We start from the raw sequence: 21,551 nt of genomic DNA, 5'->3' as shown, positions 1-21,551 counted from the left end.
GAAGTTTTTCTCAGAAACCAATATGAACTGGCAAAATATTTTAAAGAGCAGAGCAAAACTGAGCATATCAGAAAAAGTAGACATAAAAGAAGCTAACATAAAAATGTCCTCATTTGAAATATTGCCATAAAAATTAATCATCGCCACAAGATAAAAAAAACTCAAAATGTGCATGCTAAGATTTTCATGGATTTAACAAGACTGCTTACGAGACAAGAAGTCAAGCAGTGACAGTATATGGTAACCATAAGGAAACGAAGCAGTAATGCACCATGATTTCTTGTACTACCATCCAGTGGTGGTTTCATATAGGTTATGGTACTTATGTTTACTTGGGGGTATTATGTCGGGAGAAGAATATCTTAATACAGTTACTACTGCTGAGAATTAGTTTGTCTAGCTGTATTTTTCCTTCAAAAGTGTCCAAATTGTTGCATGAAAATTCTAGTTTCAACAGGGCATTCCAATGTTCTGAAACATAATTCTTGACCAGTACAATGCCATTACATTGTGATGATGTTGCTTCACAACAGTAACACTGGACCATTGCATGATAACGTTGTAATGAGATATGATGACAACGTCATGACTTGCCAGTTTGTTCCCCAGGACAAATTGTTAAAGGTGACATTCCCTATTTAGCTTTTACTGGACCAGAGTATCACTTCCTTCAGTAGGCCTCCTGGTCAATTTATGAGATAATAACAAATTGTTTGAGTGAATCAAGTCATGGTGGTTCAAAAAGTACTTTGTGCTGGGTGAATGTATGAACCAACCAGTTCACATATTTCTTTTCCAGCTGTGGAAGAAACGCAGCCTTCACTCTTAGGTTTAAATCGAAGGTACCTTCCAGTGGGAATTGTTTAGATCAGGGGTCAGCACCCTTTTAGAAGTGGTGTGCCGAGTCTTCATTTATTCACTTTAATTTAAGGTTTCATGTGCCAATAATACATTTTAACGTTTTTAGAAGGTGTCTCTCTCTATAAGTCTATATATTATATAACTAAACTATTGTTGTATGTAAACAAGGTTTTCAAAATGTTTAAGAAGCTTCATTTAAAATTAAATTAAAATGCTGATCTTACACCGCCGACCTGGTATTCCGTTCACCTAGGCCAGAAGCAGGCTGAGTGGGGCCTCTGGCCAGGACCCCGGCTGGCAAGGGGCCGGCAGCCAGGACCCCAGATCAGCAGTGGGCTGAGCAGCTCAGCCTGCTGCCGCTCAGCCCGTTGCCGGTCTGGGGTACCGTCTGCTGGCTCCTGCCAGCCAGGGTCCTGGCTGCTGGCCCCGCTCAGCCCGCGGCTGGTCTGGGGTTCCGGCCCTGTCCACATAGAGTAGGTACCTACCTTCTCCCTGGTTCTAACCATTCTCTTCCTCTCTCTGCATTGAGATGACAGTAGGAGTGCGCTGAGAACAGGGCTGGGGGTGAAGGAGCAGGCTGGGGGTTGGGGTGCAGGGTCTGGCCAGGAGCTAGAATGAGGGACGGGGCTCAAGGTTGGGGCAGGAGGTTTGGGTGTGGAGCGCTTACCTGGGCAGCTCCTATTTGGCGCGAGGGGTGCAGGTGGGAATGTGGGGGGGGGGAGTGCAGGAGCTCCTGTTTGGTGCTCAGGGTGGGGGGGTTTATGGGGGGTACAGGGGTCAAGGCAGGGGCTGGGGGTGTGTGGGGGGTGCCGGAGTCAGGGCATGGGGCTGGATTGTGAGAGGGGGTGCAGGGGTTAGGGCATGGGGCTGGGGTGTGAGGGGTCAGGGCAGAGGGCTCGAGGGTGGGGGGTTCAGGGTCAGGGCAGACGGCTGGGTTTGTGTGAGGGGGGTGCAGGGGTCAGGGCTGTGTCATGAGGTCCCCCAGGTGAGCCCCCCATCCGTGGTCTGACGCATCTGTCACCAGCGTCAGGTCCGGTTGTGGGGCGGCAAAGGGGATGCCTTCGCAAACCACAGGCTGGGACTGCCACCACAGCAGGGAGTCCAGCACGTCCCTTGGGGCTGTCGCTACCAAGTCCAGGGGGTCCCTGCCTGGGTGGTACACCCAAGCAAGCCACGTCTTCAGAGTCCTGAGTCTCGGTCTGGCATGCCTGACCACGTGCGTGCATGCTGCCATGTGGCCCAGCAGCCGCAGGCAGCACCTGGCTGTTGTCGTTGGAAACTGGCGCAGGGAGGCCACCGCTTGCTGGATAGCCCGGAATCAGGTTACTGGAAGGCTTGCCCTGGCCTGCACCTTGTCCAGGACCACCCCCTATGAATTCCACTCTCTGCATGGGTACGAGCGTGGACTTGGGGATGTTGACCAGGAGCCCCAGCTTGCAGAACAATCTCAGGGCCACCTCCACATGGCCCTGCACTTCCGCCTCGGATCAGCCTGGCAGGAGCCAGTCGTTGAGGTACGGGTACACCCACATTCTCTGCCTCCGTAAGAAGGCCGCCACCACCGCCATGCACGTCGTGAACACCCTTGGGGCCGTGGCTAGACCGAATGGGAGAACCACAAACTGGTAATGTTCTTGGCCCATGGTGAAGCGTAGGAACCGCTGATGTGCTGGGTGGATGGCGAGATGAAAGTACGCTTCCTTCATGTCGAGGGCAGCATACCAGTCCCCCGGATCCAGGGATGGGATGATGGTGCCCAGAGAGACCATGCGGAACTGGGCCTTGACCAGGAACTTGTTGAGCCTGCGCAGATCTAGGTTGGGGTGAAGGCCCCCCTTTGGCCTTGGGGCTGAGGAAGTACCGGGAGTAGAACCCCTTTCCCCTTACGCTGTGCAGCACCACCTCTACCGCCCCCGCCTCTAGCAGTGAGCGAACTTCCTTCTCTAGGAGATGCTTGTGAGAGGGGTCCCTGAAGAGGGACAGAAAAAGTGGGTGGGAGGGAGGGAGGCGAACTGCAGCAAGTACCCGTTCTGCACCGTATGTAAGACCCAACCGTCTGACGTAATGGTGGACCACGCATGGGAGAAATGGGACATGCAGTTCAGGAAACAAAGGGACGGATCTGGTGACTGGTCTGGTACGCTGTCCTCGAGTGCACCTTCAAAAGCCTGGCTTAGTGCCCGGCTTGGGTTTGCGCTGGCCTTGGTTCTGGCCTAGCACATTATTGTTACTATTGTTGTTGTGCCATCACCTGTTATCCCTGCCTCGCCTACGGTAAGGCTCATGCCTATGGCGAGGCTTGCCCTGGGGTTGAGGGGCAGCCTCATGTCTGTCTGGTCCAAGAAGAGCCCGGACCCTTCGAAGGGGAGGTCCTGGAGTGTATTCTGGACTTGGAGTCCTGGAGCCACGCCGAGCGCCTCATGGCCACCCCTGACGCGATTGTTCTAGCTGACACATCTGTCAAATCAAGGGAGGCCTGGAAAGAGGTCTTGGCTACACGTCCACTAGGGCCGTGAACTCCTGTTGGGAACCTTGCAGGAGGTTGTCCTTAAACTTCCCCACCACCACCCAGGAGTTGAAATTGTGCCTGTTGAGGATGGCCTGCTGGTTTGCAATCCTCAACTGAAGGCCCCCAGATGAGTACACCTTTCTGCCAAAAAGGTCCAGGCGTTTCGCCTCCTTGGCCTTAGTGGCTGAGGCCTGCTGTCCATGGAGCTCCCTTTTGTTTACCGCTGAGTCCACTAGGGAGCATGGACTCAACGGGTAGTGATCAATGGCTCCATGTCTAGTTGGCAGCCGGTATCAAGTGGAGTGCCCCAAGGGTCGGTCCTGGGGCCGGTTTTATTCAATATCTTCATAAATGATCTGGAGGATGGTGTGGATTGCACTCTCAGCAAATTTGCGGATGATACTAAACTGGGAGGAGTGGTAGATACACTGGAGGGGAGGGATAGGATACAGAAGGACCTAGACCAATTGGAAGATTGGGCCAAAAGGAATCTGATGAGGTTCAATAAGGATAAGTGCAGGGTCCTGCACTTAGGACGGAAGAACCCAATGCACAGCTACAGACTAGGGACCGAATGGCTAGGCAGCAGTTCTGCGGAAAAGGACCTAGGGGTGACAGTGGACGAGAAGCTGGATATGAGTCAGCAGTGTGCCCTTGTTGCCAAGAAGGCCAATGGCATTTTGAGATGTATAAGTAGGGGCATAGCGAGCAGATCGAGGGACGTGATCGTTCCCCTCTATTCGACATTGGTGAGGCCTCATCTGGAGTACTGTGTCCAGTTTTGGGCCCCACACTTCAAGAAGGATGTGGATAAATTGGAGAGAGTCCAGCGAAGGGCAACAAAAATGATTAGGGGACTGGAACACATGAGTTATGAGGAGAGGCTGAGAGAGCTGGGATTGTTTAGCCTGCAGAAGAGAAGAATGAGGGGGGATTTGATAGCTGCTTTCAACTACCTGAAAGGGGGTTCCAAAGAGGATGGCTCTAGACTGTTCTCAATGGTAGCAGATGACAGAACGAGGAGTAATGGTCTCAAGTTGCAGTGGGGGAGGTTTAGATTGGATATTAGGAAAAACTTTTTCACTAAGAGGGTGGTGAAACACTGGAATGCGTTACCTAGGGAGGTGGTAGAATCTCCTTCCTTAGAGGTTTTTAAGGTCAGGCTTGACAAAGCCCTGGTTGGGATGATTTAACTGGGAATTGGTCCTGCTTTGAGCAGGGGGTTGGACTAGATGACCTTCTGGGGTCCCTTCCAACCCTGATATTCTATGATTCTATGACTCAGGTGGCAGAACAGGAACTCATAGCCCTTAGATGGGGCAAAGTATTTATGCTCCACTCCTTTGGCCGTTGGAGCACTGGAGGCCAGGATCTGCCATATAGTCTTACAATTGGACTGAATGGTCTTAATGAGCGAGAGCACTCTTCTGGATGGACCTTTGGGGCTCAAAATGTCCACCATGGGGTTTTCCTGCTCAACCATCTCCTCGGCCTGCAACCCCAAGTTTTGGGCAACCCTGCGCAGCAATTCCTGGTGGGCTCTATGGTCTATCGGCGGAGGGACGGACACCTCTGCACCCGCCACTGCCTCATCGGGGGAAGACAAGGAGGTTAGCTGTTGCTCGACCCCCTCTGGTTGGTCCTCCTGCTCCCCTTCTCCCATGGGAGGGGCCTCCGGCTCAGGCCGGGGCAGGAGTCCATGGGACGGCACCGGGCTGAGCGGTCCCAGGACGGTGTCCTCGAGCGGCACACCATTGCCGGCTTACCCCTCGACAGCACCCGAGGTATGGGTGCCAGAGGGTTCTCCCCGTACGGAAGGGGCTTCGCCACCGACAGCTCAATGAGGTCCTTTGCAGCCTCGAAGGTGCCAGGCATAGAGGGCTGATCCGTTATGCCCTCGAGCCCATTGTCCGCACTGAGCTCACTTAGGTCTGGGCTCGGTGGGGCTTGTGCTGCCGGGACCGCCGGTGTCAATGCTGGTACCACGACCTTCCCACTCTAATTGGTGCTCAGGACCTTAGGAGGCGCCGGCCTCCTGTGCGGTGAACGACAGCGCCTTCCTTTCAGCTGCGCCGGGGGCTGCACCAGGGAGAACGAGCGGTGCTCTGGGGCCAAGAGTTTAGGGTGTTTAGCCGGTGCTGGGTCTCTCGACTGCTCCGGGGCACTACGCATCAAGGAAGCCTGAGCCAGCGTCGGGTGCTCTGGGCCTGACAGGCTGCAATGCAACCTCCATCAACAGTTGCTTTAAATGAAAGTCTCTTTCTTTCCTTGTCTTAAATGCCTTGCAAATCCTACACCATTCAATTTTATGTCCGTCCCCCAGGCAACGTAGACATGAGTCGTGGGGGTCACTAACTGGCATAGGTTTGTGGCACGTGGCGCAGATGCTGGAGGCCTCCAAGCACCTAATGACTTAAGTGTCCACAATAGGTACGTTAACGAACTGATAACAGCTACTCTAAAGGCTAAGGGACTGCTCTTCTACGAGGGAGAAAGGGAGAGAGAGAGAGAGGTTGTTCCAACACCACCATGGACGGTAAGAAGGAACTGGAGGGGGTCGGGCCGGCGGGGGTATATATGCACAGCACAGTGGCCCATACAGGAGCCGCTAAGGGAAAAAATTTCTGACGCTCATGCACGGGGTCCATTCCAGCTAATGTGGAATGGACGTGAACAAGCACTCAAAGAAGAACTAAAAGTGAGTTAAGCTGTACCTCTTAGCCTAGTTATTGGGCATTCAACACTATTTTTAAAGATGGTGGATTAGCATTTAATTTATTCGAGGCCAATTTAAACTCACATGAAAAACAGCAAATACAGTCGTGGCAACTTCAGCCATGAGCCCTCTGGAGTCAATTTTCAGTGTGAATTTCATTTTCTCCCCTCCCCCCCCCATGCCCTCATCCCCTTCATTAAGGATAATAGAAGGTCATTCAGTGAATAAAAGGCTCAAGAGACTCTGCTGCTGACACAAATTTTAAGACTAGGACTGTGATGGTTTACGAATGGTAGCAGAGCCTTGAGCACGAATTACAATTCTGTACTTAATCTGAGGCCATCAATTGCCATTTATAATTTAACATATTAAGGCTTAGTTTTTAAACTTTGTAATTTCAAAAATTAACAAGCTAACTTTCCCTTTACATGATTTCAGTAGAGAACATGGATTTAAATAGCAGGATGTTATCCTTCTCCAGTTACATAAAATACACTGTAGAACGCAGCACAAACGATACCATATCTTTTAAACTGTTCCCAGACACTGCTCATTACTGTGAACTAGCTCTAAACATTCAGTGTTGGAATGCAAATGGAGCAGGGCCAGAATGCCAATATTCAGTATTGCCACAAGCAGCTTTTTAAAGTGAAAGAGAAATTGCCTTGTGCTAGCAAGGATGTGTTTGGCATTGCTGGTTTATTCCTTCTTATGGTTTATAATTAACTATACCTTAAAGCAGAAAAGTACTCCTCCAAAACCCAGCAGCACGTTAGCAGGAACTCTACATTTCTCTCTCTCAGATATTTGGACCAGATCCTTAGCTGGTGTTAACTGGCTTAATTCCATTAACTTTAAGCAGATTTATATCAGCTGAGGAGCTGGTGAGTTGAGTCTCAGACTATACTATCAACACTTCATTGTCTTAGTACATACCCTATGATTTATATTTAGTTTCTCCTTTTGGGTCCAGTCTTGAATTCATTTTTAAATTCTTACTCAGGCAAAACTTCCACTAGAGAATGGAGGCTTCACCAGCGTAAGGGTTTCAGAAGGTGGGCTTTTAAATAGTGTACAATCCACTCCTTTCCTAAAAATTCCTAGTAAAAATCATAGATTTTAACCAACTATTTATATCAGTGCAAATTCTGTATTAGAACATAAGAATGGCCATACTGGATCAGACCAAGGGTTCATCTAGCCCAGTATCCTGTCTTCCCACAGTGGCCAGTGCCAGAAGCTTCAGAGGGAATGAACAGAACAGGGAAATTATTGAGAGATCCATCCCCTTTCATCAAGTCCCAGCATCTGACAGTCAGATGCTTAGGGACATCCAGAGTATGGGATTGCATCTCTGACCACCTTGGCTAATAGCCACTGATGGATCTATCCTCCATGAACTTATCTAATTCTTTTCTGAACCCAGTTATAGTTTTGGCCTTCATAACATCCCCTGGCAACAAGTTCCACACAGCTTGACTGTGAGTTGTGTAAAGAAGTACTTCCTTTTGTTTGTTTTAAACCCATTGCCTGTTAATTTCATTGGGTAACCACTGGTTCTTGTTTATGTGAAAGGATAAATAACACTTCCTTATTCACCTTCTCCACACCCTTCATAATTTGATAGACCTCTATCTTATCCCCCCTCAACCGTCTCTTTTCTAAGCTAAACAATCCTGGTCTTTAATCTCTCCACTTTTGGAAACTGTTCCATACCCCTAATCATTTTTGTTGCATTCTCTCTGTACCTTTTCCAATTCTCATATATCTTTTTTGAGATGGGGCGACAAGAAGTGCATGCAGTATTCAAGGTGTGGGCATACCATGGATTTATATAGTGGCATTACGATATTTGCTGTCTTATTATCTATCCCTTTCCTAAGGGTTCCGAACATTCTGCTAGCTTTTTTGACTGCCACTGCACACTGAGCAGATGTTTCCAGTGACTCCAAGATGTCCTACATTAAACTTTAGTTAAAAACAGTTCAGTAGTCTGAATATGCAAAGTCAAACCATGGGATATTAAAGACTATGATAGATTTGTTTGCATATCTGCAAACAAAACTTCCTTCAAATATCCTATGGTGCAGAAACAAAAAGTGTAGTATCAATTAAAATGTCTTCAGTTGCCAGATGCAACAAGGTCACTAATTAAATTATTCAGTGAATTACATCTAGCAAAAACAAAGTCTCAAAGGAATGTACATGTTTTTGTTTGTTGTTGTTAAAATTGATAGAAGCACACTCAAAGTCTGTATTTTGTGCTTTTTATTTATACATTTGTATCAGTTCTTTTAGCTGAAAATTATAGTTCAATTTGTACAAATCACCCAGTTTAAACTGCATAATTACATTTTCATGTAACTTCTCAAGTTCAACAGGGTAATTAATAATTCTCTAAAGTTTACTTTCAAACACAGAAATATACAATTTATGAACCTTAGTAAGTTTTTGTTTTAACAAATGAACAGTTACATATTTAAATACATTGGGCGTGGCTGAGCCATGCAGCATGTGGGGCAGGGGTGTGTGTAAAGATGGCTAAAGCTCATCTTGCACAGACCCCTGATCTGGTTGCTGTCTCTGTGCACGACAAGTCCTTCTGCATAGGGTAGAACAGTTTAAGTGATGATCTGAATTACACCAGACTGCAATACCCACAATAAAGCAAAAGACTCGCCTGGCAGGGGTATCCAATGCTACGATCCTTGTCCTAAGGTCCCAATCCTTTACCCAAATATACCAGCAGTGGAAGAGAGCCGTGTAAGTCTCTATGCCACAGGAAGATTACTCTTAAACTTGGTGATCCTGCCTGGGCTAGTTACACTGACTTTAGGCCAGTTTGAGGCCAATTATATTAAGTTTTAATGGCCAGAGAATGGGATCCATTCAGTTTATAGTGCAAATGTAATCTCCTTTAAAATATTTGTTAAAAGTAAACTCATTAAATCTTAGCGAATAAAGATACCATATATCAATGCTGCATGACACACATTTTACTCAATTACTCATGTAAACATCTTCCCTTCCCCTTGAGCTATCTCATTATCAGATCAGTTCCCCAGATAACATTTCCTCTGATATTATTACAATTAAGAGGATCATATCCTTGTTGTTAGGAAAATTAGTAAAGTACAGTAAAAACTGATTTTTCCTGCATCACTGCAGTTTAAACAGGGCTAAACAGAAAAACACAATTGCAATGTCTAATCCTAATCTTTTGTAAATTCTCAGAATAGTATTTATTCCACAAATACGTTGTTCTATGCTCCTGTCAAAAGACTGTCTTCCACTAATTCACAAACAGTATTTAAATACAGCCCTTCTTACTCCAGTGCAATCTTTTGGAACACATTATCCACTACTGTTGATGTTCAATAGTCATCCTCTTTATACGATGAAGCAGAGTGTCTTTTTCCATGTGGACCTCAGCCAGAGCCATTTTAGCCTTGGCTAGTTCCTGTTTAAGACATTCGTTTTCTTCAATAAGCTGCAAGGATTAAATTGAAAGAGAAAGGTATTAGTCTGTGTACGGGCAACTTTCTCCTGTCAGAGTAACATTTACAAATGCTGGGCCCAGATGCTCACCCGGCTAGCTGGGGGGCAGCTTTGATGCTGTAGGATGCAGTGGAGACATGTTCTGCAGCTAGGTGATTAGCTCACATTTGGTGATAGTGCAGCATGAAGCGGGGGTTGATGCAACAGTTTGCTGCCAAGGCAAGGTGGCCACTGTGAGCTCCTTGTGTCAGTCCCACCCTTAATCTAGTAGCTGGATCTCTGGTGATGCATGGGCTAGGCTGATTGCCAGTTTTGGGGTCTAAGAAGGGACTTTTACGATATGGCAAACTGCTGAGTGGGTTCTCACCTGCCACCCAACAGCCAGGAGGTATGGTTTGGAAAGTTTACATCACAGTTTCAACTTTGGCAGGTTCTGGTGTGGCTGGATTAGGAAAGGTGTGACTGAGCTGTTTGGGTACGAGTCCTGGGCACACATATTGCATGGTGAGGCAATATGCCTCTATGTCTCATGCAGCTGGTGGCTCAATCTCATTTTAACCCTCCCACCTCTGGTGTGAAGGATGAATCTCTGGGCAGGCTTGAGGCTATAGAGGGGGCATGGCCTTCACACTCCCCCTAAGATTTGTGGTATTCCCGGGACATTGGTACCAGGTGAAATCCACACTGGAACAACTCTGCCGGCTATTTTGGGGTGGGTACCCCAATTAGACAATAGTTTTAAAGTTGCATCCTCTGCATTTAACCATAGTATGGTGTCTGTGCCTTGTTGTTTCTATGTTCACACAAAAACAAGTTTCTCAAGAAAAATGATATTCTAACAGTCAAAATATATAATCTGTAACAATTAAACACTTTTGACTGCTTATTACTACAATGCAATTTAATAAAACTAAAATAAAATTAACTTAGGTTTATCATTACCTCCTCTCTGAGGAAGTCAGCTGTAGCCCATCTTGATGCAGAAGGTCTGAGGATTTCTGGAGAAGTCTGTGTGGCTTGAGACACATAATCCTGCATTTTGTGTCTGGTAACGCCACTCACTTGCTGCACTGTAGCACTCGATTTCTTGTAGTTCAACACATCATTGCTTAGTGTTTGATTATCTGTTTCATAGAGACACAGCAGGAAGTTTGAAATGTTTAATTTTTATTGAATCTTGTTAATATTGAATTAAAACGGCCAACAAGTACAATTTTAACATTAAGTATAACTATACCTACATCTTCTTGTCAATATCACATTAAAATAAAAGGTATACATCTTGGAAGGGAGAGAAAAGGTGTGCCTGTGTGTGTGTATATATATATATATATGGCAGCTTAAAGAAATAGTAAATATGAACAATGTCAAAATCATCATCATGGAAAAATTATTTTAAATGATTAGTTAACATACGGAAACTAACTATTCAAAAAAATCTAAATAATATTTTAGACTGGGATCGTCATATGCATGTAACTTGCACTGAAGTCAATGGGAGTTTTGTCTGTTAATAGTAATAAAATAATAATAATAAATGTGTATTACAATAGTGCCTAAGTGTATGTCTAGGCTGCAGTTAAACACCCACGGCTGGCCAGTGTCAGCTGACTTGAGCTCATGGGGCTTGGGCTTCGGGGCTGTAAAGTTGTGGTGTCGACAATCAGGCTCGGGCTGGAGCCTAGACTCTGAGATCCTCCTGCTTCCTGGTGTCCCAGAGCGTGGGCTCCAGCCTGAGTGTCTACACTGCAATTATACAGCCCTGCAGCCCAAGTCCCATGAACTCAAGTCATCCGCGGGTTTTAACTGAAGTGTAGACATACCCCAAGGGTTCCAGTCAGGATGGGGCCTGTACTTACATATGAAGACAAGGTGTGAAAAGCCTTCTGAACCAGATCCTTAACACAAGACAATTTTATATATTTCCAAGTTTAACATTAAAGAAACTTTCTTCTATTTAACATGATTAAAGATACACTCGAGTGTTTAATGTACTTGCAGGCAGGGCAAAATGAGAGGTGCAGTTTTTTAATAATCTAAATCTTCATAAACATTTCTCTCTAAACTACATGAATTTGCCATTGTATTAAAAAAACATACTTCAGGGTTCATGACTATATATACAGATACACATATCTCTTCATTGCTGAAGGTACTTGAACTCCACTTTGGCATCCACTGCACCTAAGGTGTCTACACCAAAGGATTAGGGAAACATACGAGAACTTTATAACTTAAATAAATTTTACCCAATGGGGAGAAGTATACAAATGATTGAAAGAGACCTTAGAATTGTATATTTGCACATACAATAACAAACACTCACAGTTTTCAGTTTTGAAGCATCTACGATGACTAAGAAGCATAATTCTAATGTACCAGATGATGTATAACACAAAAATATATGCAAGCTATCCTCACTTTATATAGGTGGATTCATTAAGTATCTGTGCAAGCTAAGTGGTAGAAGTCTTTATTGCCATGTTGTTACACTATATACACACAAATCATACTGCATATGTCCACACACCCAGACAAATTACGTGTTTGTATGCAAATGAGTGTATGCACACAGGTATGTTTTTCATATGTAACAAAGAGGTTAAATCCCAGTTTTAGATGCAAATGTCAATGCAATCCTTCCTATGGAACTGCTCTAGTACCTCCATAATACACAGAATCACAAGCAGATACTTGTTCTAGACAGAAAATTTTTTTGTTTTGAACTACATCTGATAAGGTATCTACTGCTCCTGTCCTCTTTGCTTCACACAGATCGCTCAGAGGTCTTCCCTCATGTACACACCACCGTTAAGTTTATTTAGTGTTTTACTCTACCACCTTCTATATTCAATTAGTCACAGTATTAACAATGTCATCCAGTTTTACTGTCCTTTCTCCAAAAGGGAGGGGGGAGACAAGGTGTCTCCTCCCAGAGAACTCCATTTTGTTAGGCCCAACCTCTCTCTTCTGCTTCTCTCCATCTCCCACTTCCTTCCTGTGCTCTTTTATCCACTCTTCTTGTTAATGGGCTAATTAGTATGCGAGCTCCAAACTCATCTGGTAATCAGAGACTCCTCTCCTTAATCAACCCCCTCCCAGCGGGGTAACAGGTTAATCAGTGATGAGAGTGCTGGTTCAGCATTCCGTCATACAATGCTTTAACTTATTTCCTTATTATATGTACAGAATCTGGCACAATGGGGCTGTGGATTCTAGTTGCTACTGCAATGCAAATAAATAGTAATAAGTAACAGTAATTAGTGTTCATTATGTATTTACCTGTAATATATATGTATAAGAAATAGCTGAGATAACAAGTCACCACTTCTCTGCAACATTTAGACAATTAAATTGTGTTTAGTCATCTCTGAAAGAATCTGGAGTCGAATACATGTGCTATGAAGTGATATGAACCACTATGCATTCATTGGTTTGACTTGCAGGACCAGGGCCACAGTCAAAACACTGCTATTGGGGATTGTTTTCCCTGGCTAGACCGTACTTAAGTTTCAGTTTTAATGTATGATGTCCACTGTGGCTACATCTACGCTATGAACTACAGGAGTGATCCTCTTATATTCACACTAGCTCTGAGCTAGTACAAGTGCGTGTACAAGAACTAGGAATCACACCCCTAGCTCATAGCGTAGACATAGTCACAGTGCAATTAGCAATTCTGTGGGGTAACTCACTTTTAATTACTAGCTACATGTCCAAAACAATGTTCACACAAAGTAGAAACATTACATAAATATAGCAGCATGTACTTTCAATTGTTAACATCTTAGATTTGGGGGAAAATCTATCAATACACACCTCTGATGCAAAAAGAACCATCGTCATTCCTCTCTAACAAAAGTAGGTCAATATGCAGTGTTACAGGGGCTGGTTCAGGAGCTGAGAGATTATCACGTGGGCTGTCATCCTACAGAATAAAAGTAATAAAAACAGGATTTTTAATGTTGTCTCTCTTTATCAATGGTAGGAAATCAAACCAGCTAATCAAAAACTTCAGGTAAACATATTTGAACAGACTTAATGAAACTCACAAACCCCTCTCATTAGAAGTGCATTCAGACAGAATTTTCTAATCCGATATCTACAAAACTTCAGTGCTATTAAAATTAGTATGACCTACAGAAAAACAAAGAGCCAAATTTATGTCTGATGAAAGCCCACTGAAGTCAGCATATATGGTTTGACTAGAATACCTCAATGAGAACAAAGCAAAGCAAGACATTCTTTAGTACAGGAACCCTCACCAGAAATGGAGTTAAGAAACCAGTGCTGTATAATCTCTCATCTGATTGTCCCTTGGACTATTTAAAGACAGTAGGGCTGCACCTACCATACTTTGGGGGAAGGTTTTTTTTTAAAGAATTTACATTGGGATGATAGCTATCACAGCTCAGCGATACCACTGCAGAAAAAAAGACAAAAGAAACCTCACAAACTGCTTGCGGTGGTTTCTCCTCAATTACGGTTCACTGTTCCTGTCTAGCAGAGCCATGTGTCTAATGCCAGCAGAAAGTAAACACATCAAAAGCATTACCAGCATCAGCAAATACATAACAAAAACAAATTGTTAAAGTGTGATGGCTCTTTCAAAGAGCAAAGACTGCGGTATGAAAAAACCACCCTCAAAACTCACTCAGGAAACAGTGTGTCAACTTCAGTGCAAAGAAAATATCCCACTAAATGGGCAATCCAGCCACAAAGTAAAGAATTGATTGACTTCATGGTGACTTGGTGAGGGATGCACATACAGTGAATTCTTCACTGCCCATAACCTCTTATTAATATCAGCTTAATGTACAGTCTTTACCTACAAAATTGACTATTTTGTCAAAAAAGCGTTGCCTGAGCCTGCCCCCCTGCCAGGAAAATACAGAAGCCCAGTTTTCAAAATTAGGGGGATGTACATTAAAGCATTCCTTTCTGAATTTGGGCACTCAACTTGGTGCTTAAGTGACCATTTGAGCTGCAAAAGCCTTCACTAAGTGCCCTTTGTGCTGCTCCAGTGGCGCAAATGGCACTTTAAAATTGCCTAAGCAAGCAGTTGAAAATTTCCCTAGCACAGACAATCTTCAGATAGTGTAAAGCCAGCATACAAGGAGCTGTTGGAACAAGTTGGGAATCAGAACTGTGCCGGTTCCTTGAGCTGGCAGAATGGAGACTGCCCCAGCTGGTGCAACTTAAAGCAGCGCTTAAATTTAAGCATGACTGTGGCACAGTTTAGGCTTGAGCTCTAAATGTAGAATTAGGCACTCCCTTATCTTGGGTTCCAAATTTGGGAATTGAGTCCCTTGTATCTCTCACTGTTTTGAAATTTTCCAAGGCTATTTGTGTCTGAGGTTGTTTTAATTTTTGGTTTTGGCAGCAGTGATATTATAACCCTAAATCTCTAAAAAATAAATTTCCTTACACTTACAATAGCCTTTCTGGCTGCCCCTCAGTGAAATCATTGTCTGCTTTAAGTGTTCTAGGGGAAAAAACTAGGAGACTGCACTGCAGTGTTCTCTTAATGTTGCTATTTTAAGCCACACTAGTGCCAAAGGCTTGTATTATTTAGTAACTATTTCTAGATAGGGTAGAACATGAAATCTGGGCTCTAGTTAGTCCTTATAACCTCTTTCCTCCTTCTATGCTAAGCTCTCATCACCACAACTATCCTTGAAGGAGGGCTGATGAGCCTATAGCATACTTCTCTGTTAATGCTGATTTTGACTGGAAAGCAGGTGTTACTGCAAAGCTACAAAAGGCTCATTCTACCCCTGGGAAATTGGAACACCTTATCTGTTACATTCCCAGCTGCTGCTATTCTGGGGACCATGACATGGTAAAGGAAAAAAAGACACAAAGTAGAAAACATTAATTCCTATAACCAGTTTGGTCATGCACCAAATTTATCTCTAGGCAAGCCACTGAGCTAACCCAGTTCATGGATTTTTAGAATTGCTTTAGTGTTATCTAATCGTAAATATCCAATTAAGACTTTAAAGAATAAGATATGAGTTTCTTTGAAGTTAACTATATCCAGATTACTAATTTATCAGCAAAGAAACAAGAACATACAGTCTAAATAGTTAAGAGAAGCAAAATGGCTCCTAGTTAACATACTTTTAAATTAATCTTTGTATTAGAAACTTTAATCTTCATAGGCATTACTGCTGCAACAGTTTCATCTTCTAGAAAATGCTGAATGTTCGTGAGGGAAGATGTTAGGAATTCAGCACTAAAATTCTCTACGTGACACTGTAGAAAGCCATTTTTTACAGCCAGCAGAGAGTGTACTACAGCACTTGGCCCATTTTCCCATCTCAAATTAATTTCAGGTGATGACTTAATTGGTCCAGCCACAGATTTATGATCTGAACCTAGTGTAGAAGAAAACAAAATTAGGATTAAAATTTTAGAGCACATAAAAGGCACTCCAATAAGCAATCATTATGCAATCATTTCTACCTGCATTGTAGTTACATAATCACAAGAGAGGAGTAGAAACATAACTAGTTTTCCAACAAATTAACCAATTTCACTCTTTTATTCAAAAAACCCCATACTTGAGATAAATCAGAATTATAATAGTGCATACACATAATGTATTGTGAGCAATTTTCTATCACCTTTTTTCTCATCTCTTAATTCATAATTTAAAAGTAGTACAAGGAGCAACAAACAGTACATACAAGTAGCTTGTAATAGACATAACAGTATACATGTATATATAAGGATCCTGCATTCTTTCTGCATGCAAAATTCGTCATCTTCAATGGGAGATCTCTATGCACAGTAAATACAAAACCAAGCCCTTCACAAGCTTTTTTGGGGTTTGGTTTGGTTTTAAATAAATTACTTAAGACTATGATTCAGGAAAACACTTAAGTCTATCCATGTTCAGGAGAGTACTTAACACATTTAACTAAGTGCTCTCCTGAACAAAATGATTACTTACCTGTATTGCAACTCTTGTTCTTTGAGATGGGCAGTTGTGAAATACACATGCAAACCACATCTTAAAGAACCGTCACAATAAAGGTAAGTGATCGTTTTTTCATCTTCAAGTGGTTGCAAACATGTATTTCACTCAGATGACTCACAAGCAGTACTATTAGGAGGTGGGGCTTGGAGTCTACTTAAATAGTGATGGCAAAATTGCTCTCCCAAATTTGCATCAGATCTTGAAGCAGTCATGATGGTATAATGATGCATGAAAGTATGCACAGAGGGACCAAATGGTAGTACTTCTTAGGCCCAGCCCCATGATCGACATCTGCAGGGCTGCTGAGATGGCCCATTCAATGAGGGTTCAGGCTAACAGTCTCTTCAGAAAGGGGTGTTTAATGCTACCCCATATGCCGTCACGGAAGTAATACATGTGGAAACTGTCTGTGCTGAAACTGCCTTACCTTTCCTACTGTCAGCAAATGAGACACAGAGCCAGGAGATTACCTAAAAGGATTGGTTCTGTCCAGATAATAGGCCAGTGCTCAACTTATGTCCAAAGTATAAAGTCACTCTTCATCACTACTTGAGTGCAGCTTCAGGAAAAAAAAAACAACAGGTAAGTATATTGTTTGTTGAGATGGAACGCTGGAACTACTTTGGTTAAAAATTTAGAATGAGGCCTCAAGGCTCTTTATCTTGGAAAACAACACACATGGAGGGCCTGCCATTAGAGCCCGAAGCTCACACACTTGAGGGAAAAATTGATGGCACTCCTTATTGTCTTTCATTGTGAACGGGTCAACTGATAAATACCCCAAGTTTTGAAGACGGTCCTCAGCCCACTGTTCTTGAGGGAGCATTTGTGATTCCAGGAGAATGTCCTGTTGAGATGGTCAGCCAATTGATTCCGGGAGCCAGGTAAGTGAGCAGCAATGGGAGCAATATCTTCCCTGATGCAAAAGTGCCAGAATTTCTTCACTTCTTCACAAAGCTGTTCAGATCATGCCCCTCCGGGTCTGTGCAGACAGTACACTGCAGTTGAATTGTTCGTGAGTATTGGGACCGATGAGCCCTTGATGAGAGGGAGAAAAGCACAGCAAGCATTGTGAATTCTCGAAGCTTGAGGACATCGAAATGAAGAGCTGCTACTTGCTCCAGCCACAAAGCTTGGGTTCTACACCCACCTATGAAAGCACCTCACCCTATCAGAGAGGCATTGTTAATGACTGTCTTGATCAGGAGGTGGCAAGCAAATACCACACCTCTGCATATGTTTTTCTTATCCATCCACCATTATTGGGAACGCAGGAGGAACCTGGATCAACTTGTACAACCGGTGTCTGTTCAGTCAATGGACTAACTTCAGCCACCCCTGAAGGATGCACACGCATAGCCTGGCATGCAGGGTCACTTAAGTATATGAGGCCATGTGGCCTAGTAACAGTAGACATTCCTGGATTGTGGTGGTGGGGTATAACTAGAGAGAGGTGCATAACTGGCAAACAGTCTGAACCTGTCCTGTGGGAGAAAAGCCATCAGATATGTAGAATTGAGTGGGCCTAATTAACTTGATTTTTTGTGTGGGAATTAACATGGACTTTCTCTTGTTCAGTGTGAGTCTCAGATGATGGAGAAGATAGATAAGCTGGACACGGCAGAGAACCTGGTGCTTGGATCTGCCTTACACTAACACATCATCTAGGTAAGGGAAGACACATATCCCCTTTCTCCTTCAGTACGCCACCACCACTGCCATGCACTTGATCAATATGTGTGGGGCTGAGGACAGGACAAAAGGAAGTACTGTGTATTGATAATGTTGACCTGCCACTACAAATCTCAGAATCTGGTCACTTAGCAACACTTATACATGGAAGTAGGTGACTTGTTGATTGAGGGCTGATGCCAAAGATGAAGATCGCATTGATACCAACGCAATATGCATCGGTGCCGAAGACAATGCCAGGATTGAGTCTTTGTCATGTTTCTTGGCTGATACCGGCACTGATACCACTAAATCTCTGTACTGGAGCCAAAGATCCAGATGGACTGGGAGCTGCAGGAGATGCCTTCACTTCAAAAGACTCCTGTACCACAGGAAGAATCCATGAGAGAGAGAAAGAGACAGACTTTTGATGCCCCATAAACTTGTGGTGATGGTGCCACCAATAATGCTGGTGCTAGAACTGTGTCTTTTGTACTGGACTCAAGAGCTATCCCACAGCCAGTACCCGAGTTGATGGTACAGTACCAATACCTTCCCGCTGAAGTGCTGGGGAGACACAGGTTGATGGCCCATTTGTACATGAGTACCCAAGGAGTCCCGGCAATGTCTCCAGTCCTCCTTCAAAGAAGAACCACAACCACATTTCTTCAATCTGGAGGGGCTCCAATATGTTTTATGGGTCCTCTTTCAGGGAAGCCCTGAAGATAACTGACCTCTCTTTCTCCAAGGAGAAGAGTCTGAGTCCAGGGATCTGTCAGAGATCACTGCAGCCTCCATAACAGATTACATGCAAGAGACAGGGTGTGCAGTTGAAGGCCCTGACTCTGAGGCAGGTTTCAGTGCTTGCTTCATAAAGTGATGCTTGAGGCCTAGATTTTTGGATATCTGTGTTCTGTTTTTGAAAAGAATGGCAAATACTGCGCCTCTCTTTAATATGTTCCTTACTGAGACACAAAAGGCAGAGCATGGAGGGGTCATTATTGTGAATAGACACCTCTCAAGACAAGCAGTGCTTAAAGCTCGGTGAGTGCTGCATCACACCAAAAACTAATTCAAAACTAATTAAAACAAGTTAAAACAATAAAGGAAACCTAACTACCGGGTACTAACTATTTACAGGAAAAGCAGAAAGCTGAATTCGCTGACACAGTTCTAGCACAAGCATTATTGCTATACTGCCACCACAAGCTTATGAGGCGTCAAAAGAAAAAAAATGTGAAGTAAACCTCACAGGTAGTTCTGACTCAGGCCACGGGTGGTGAGAAGGAACTGAAGGGGGTCAGAGCAGTAGAGCCCTTATATAGCCTCAGGAGAGGCCACAAGGATGTGCAAGGCGTGTGCGCCACCCCAACAGGTACTGCTACAGAAAACTCTCTGGCTCCGGTGCTGGGCATGCATAAACCTGAGTGAAATACAAGTGTGCAACCACTTGAAGAAGGGATATTTCCCTGAATCAAAGCCTTAACGTGTATAAAGAAAGTAACTGGAACTGAGGAAACTGAAACCACAATTTAATAGCTGGAATAAAGGGCCAGATGCTGCTCCCATTACTTCAAAGGGAACAGGAGTGTGTACTAATAAAGTACAGCAGCAGTCTCTGATTATTAGTCTCATTATCTCTACCCAGTAGAGGGCAACTGACACACTGAATTGGGAATTTCTAGAAGAGGAAGATGGTCAGAAATATTAGATAAAGTTTCCATATTTATCCATTTGCTGTGCAAAAGAAATAGATCTTTTCTCTACTTCTTATCTCTTCAGGTTTAACACACTAGAAATAATCAGTACCAAAAAGAATAGTTAAAATCCTTTTAAATCAATTTACTGGCTGATTGTTACAAAGCAATAATTTGTAAGGCTTGCACTCAAATATTTTTAAGTTGTACTACACTATTCACATTGAGTATCCTGACGAAAGAGTAGACTTACTGGGCCAGATGCTCAGATCGTAGTCAACTGAAGTATGCTGACTCAAGTGAAGTCACTTGAACTATGCTGAGATTCTGGCCCTTACTTCAAATTTATCCCTTTCACAACAGAGGGATTATTTTTAAATATTAATTTAGATGTTTTCAATTAAACCTCTCCAGTTCTCTAGGCATTCCAACAATTTCAGACTGGGAAATGGGAAACAGTTAAAGGTGGATTTAATTTAAATTAATTGAAGTATGACTAACCAGGAACCAGATTTTGGATTATAATTTCTTTCCTATTTCTATTTTCATTTCTTTCCCTATGCTATCCCTTATCCTCCCCAAATATACTTGGCTATGCATTAGCCAAGAAAGTAACTTTCTAAGTGTCTTCCAGCTCATTCTACTACATTGCTTTTAGCCTCATACACATCCTGACCTCCGTGGGATTTTCCTTCATTGCAATCTACCCTGGGATGCCTCTAAAGAAGGGAAGCCATGCTCCACAGAACTCCACAGATCTCTATGGAATTGTGCATCTGATTTATGGACAGAGGCAATTAATTTAATTGAAATAAGGTACAAATGATGATCGCATGATACATTCAAGAGACACGTACCACGACACAGTTCTATTTATTTTGATGCGTAGAGCTCCAGATGTAGACATATTTGGACATACTGCAAAAGTGATTCTGGACCAGGTGGACATATCATTGCAAAAGCATGATTAATGTGCTGTTAATTGGCAATGCACTACGATAATAATCATTCACAGCTGCAGCATTTAAGCATTAGAATCTTATCAAGCTTTTAAAAAAATCATATAATTCCACCTCACCCCTCCGGGTACAGGGCTAGATAGTAGCTTTCCTTAAATAAGAAATTTAACTTTAACATGAAGTGTTGGTGTTGAGATGTATTTCCTTAGACTCGAATTTTTAAAGTTATTTTGAAGTAAAGAATGATCTGCTCTCATTGAAGGCTCACCAGACCAAGAAATATTCAAATTAAAAAAAGTTAGAGAGTGATAATAATGAAGTTACAACTTTATAAAATATCAACAATCTAATGCAGGATATTTGATAAGATGTGAATCAGCAGAATTCAATGTAATTCATTTGGTTTTTGTTTTGTTTTTTACTCACCATCCTGAGCAGTTCTATTTTTATTTCCCTCCCACTCATTGCTTGATAATTAGGAAAGAAGATAATTGGTACAGTGATTCTAAACTGATTGATAACAGGTATTCTAACATTAATAGAATCACAAGGCTTTTTTGGTATTTTAAGTTTGAGACTAATACAGATATTTTTATATGATTATGTATTAGAGGGAAGACAACCATAAAACTTCCAATAACTCTTTCACAGTAGA

At 43.3% G+C, this 21,551-nt stretch overlaps 1 protein-coding gene across 6 annotated transcripts in view; it reads right to left on the bottom strand.

Moving 5' to 3' along the window:
- Positions 1–8,339: 8,339 nt before the first annotated feature.
- BLTP3B (bridge-like lipid transfer protein family member 3B) overlaps positions 8,340–21,551 on the bottom strand; it is an 81,832-nt gene continuing 68,620 nt past the window's right edge. For 3 of the 6 annotated variants that reach the window (XM_073327420.2, XM_073327419.2, XM_073327422.2), the window contains 4 exons: positions 15,708–15,964; positions 13,404–13,512; positions 10,527–10,708; positions 8,340–9,576 (listed from right to left, as the gene is read on the bottom strand). In XM_073327420.2, coding sequence (XP_073183521.1) covers positions 9,448–9,576; positions 10,527–10,708; positions 13,404–13,512; positions 15,708–15,964 — 677 coding nt within the window. In that variant the 3' untranslated portion in view covers positions 8,340–9,447. Of the gene's footprint in view, positions 9,577–10,526; positions 10,709–13,403; positions 13,513–15,707; positions 15,965–16,996; positions 17,608–21,551 lie in introns of those variants that run through there. The other 3 variants (XR_012156695.1, XR_012156694.1, XM_073327423.1) reach the window with 3 other exon arrangements.

Source organism: Lepidochelys kempii, chromosome 1 (genome assembly GCF_965140285.1).
Source record: "Lepidochelys kempii isolate rLepKem1 chromosome 1, rLepKem1.hap1, whole genome shotgun sequence".
Taxonomy (NCBI): domain Eukaryota; kingdom Metazoa; phylum Chordata; order Testudines; family Cheloniidae; genus Lepidochelys; species Lepidochelys kempii.
The sequence above is the reverse complement of the archived record's forward strand: the minus strand, read 5'-3'. Positions and strand labels throughout refer to the sequence as shown.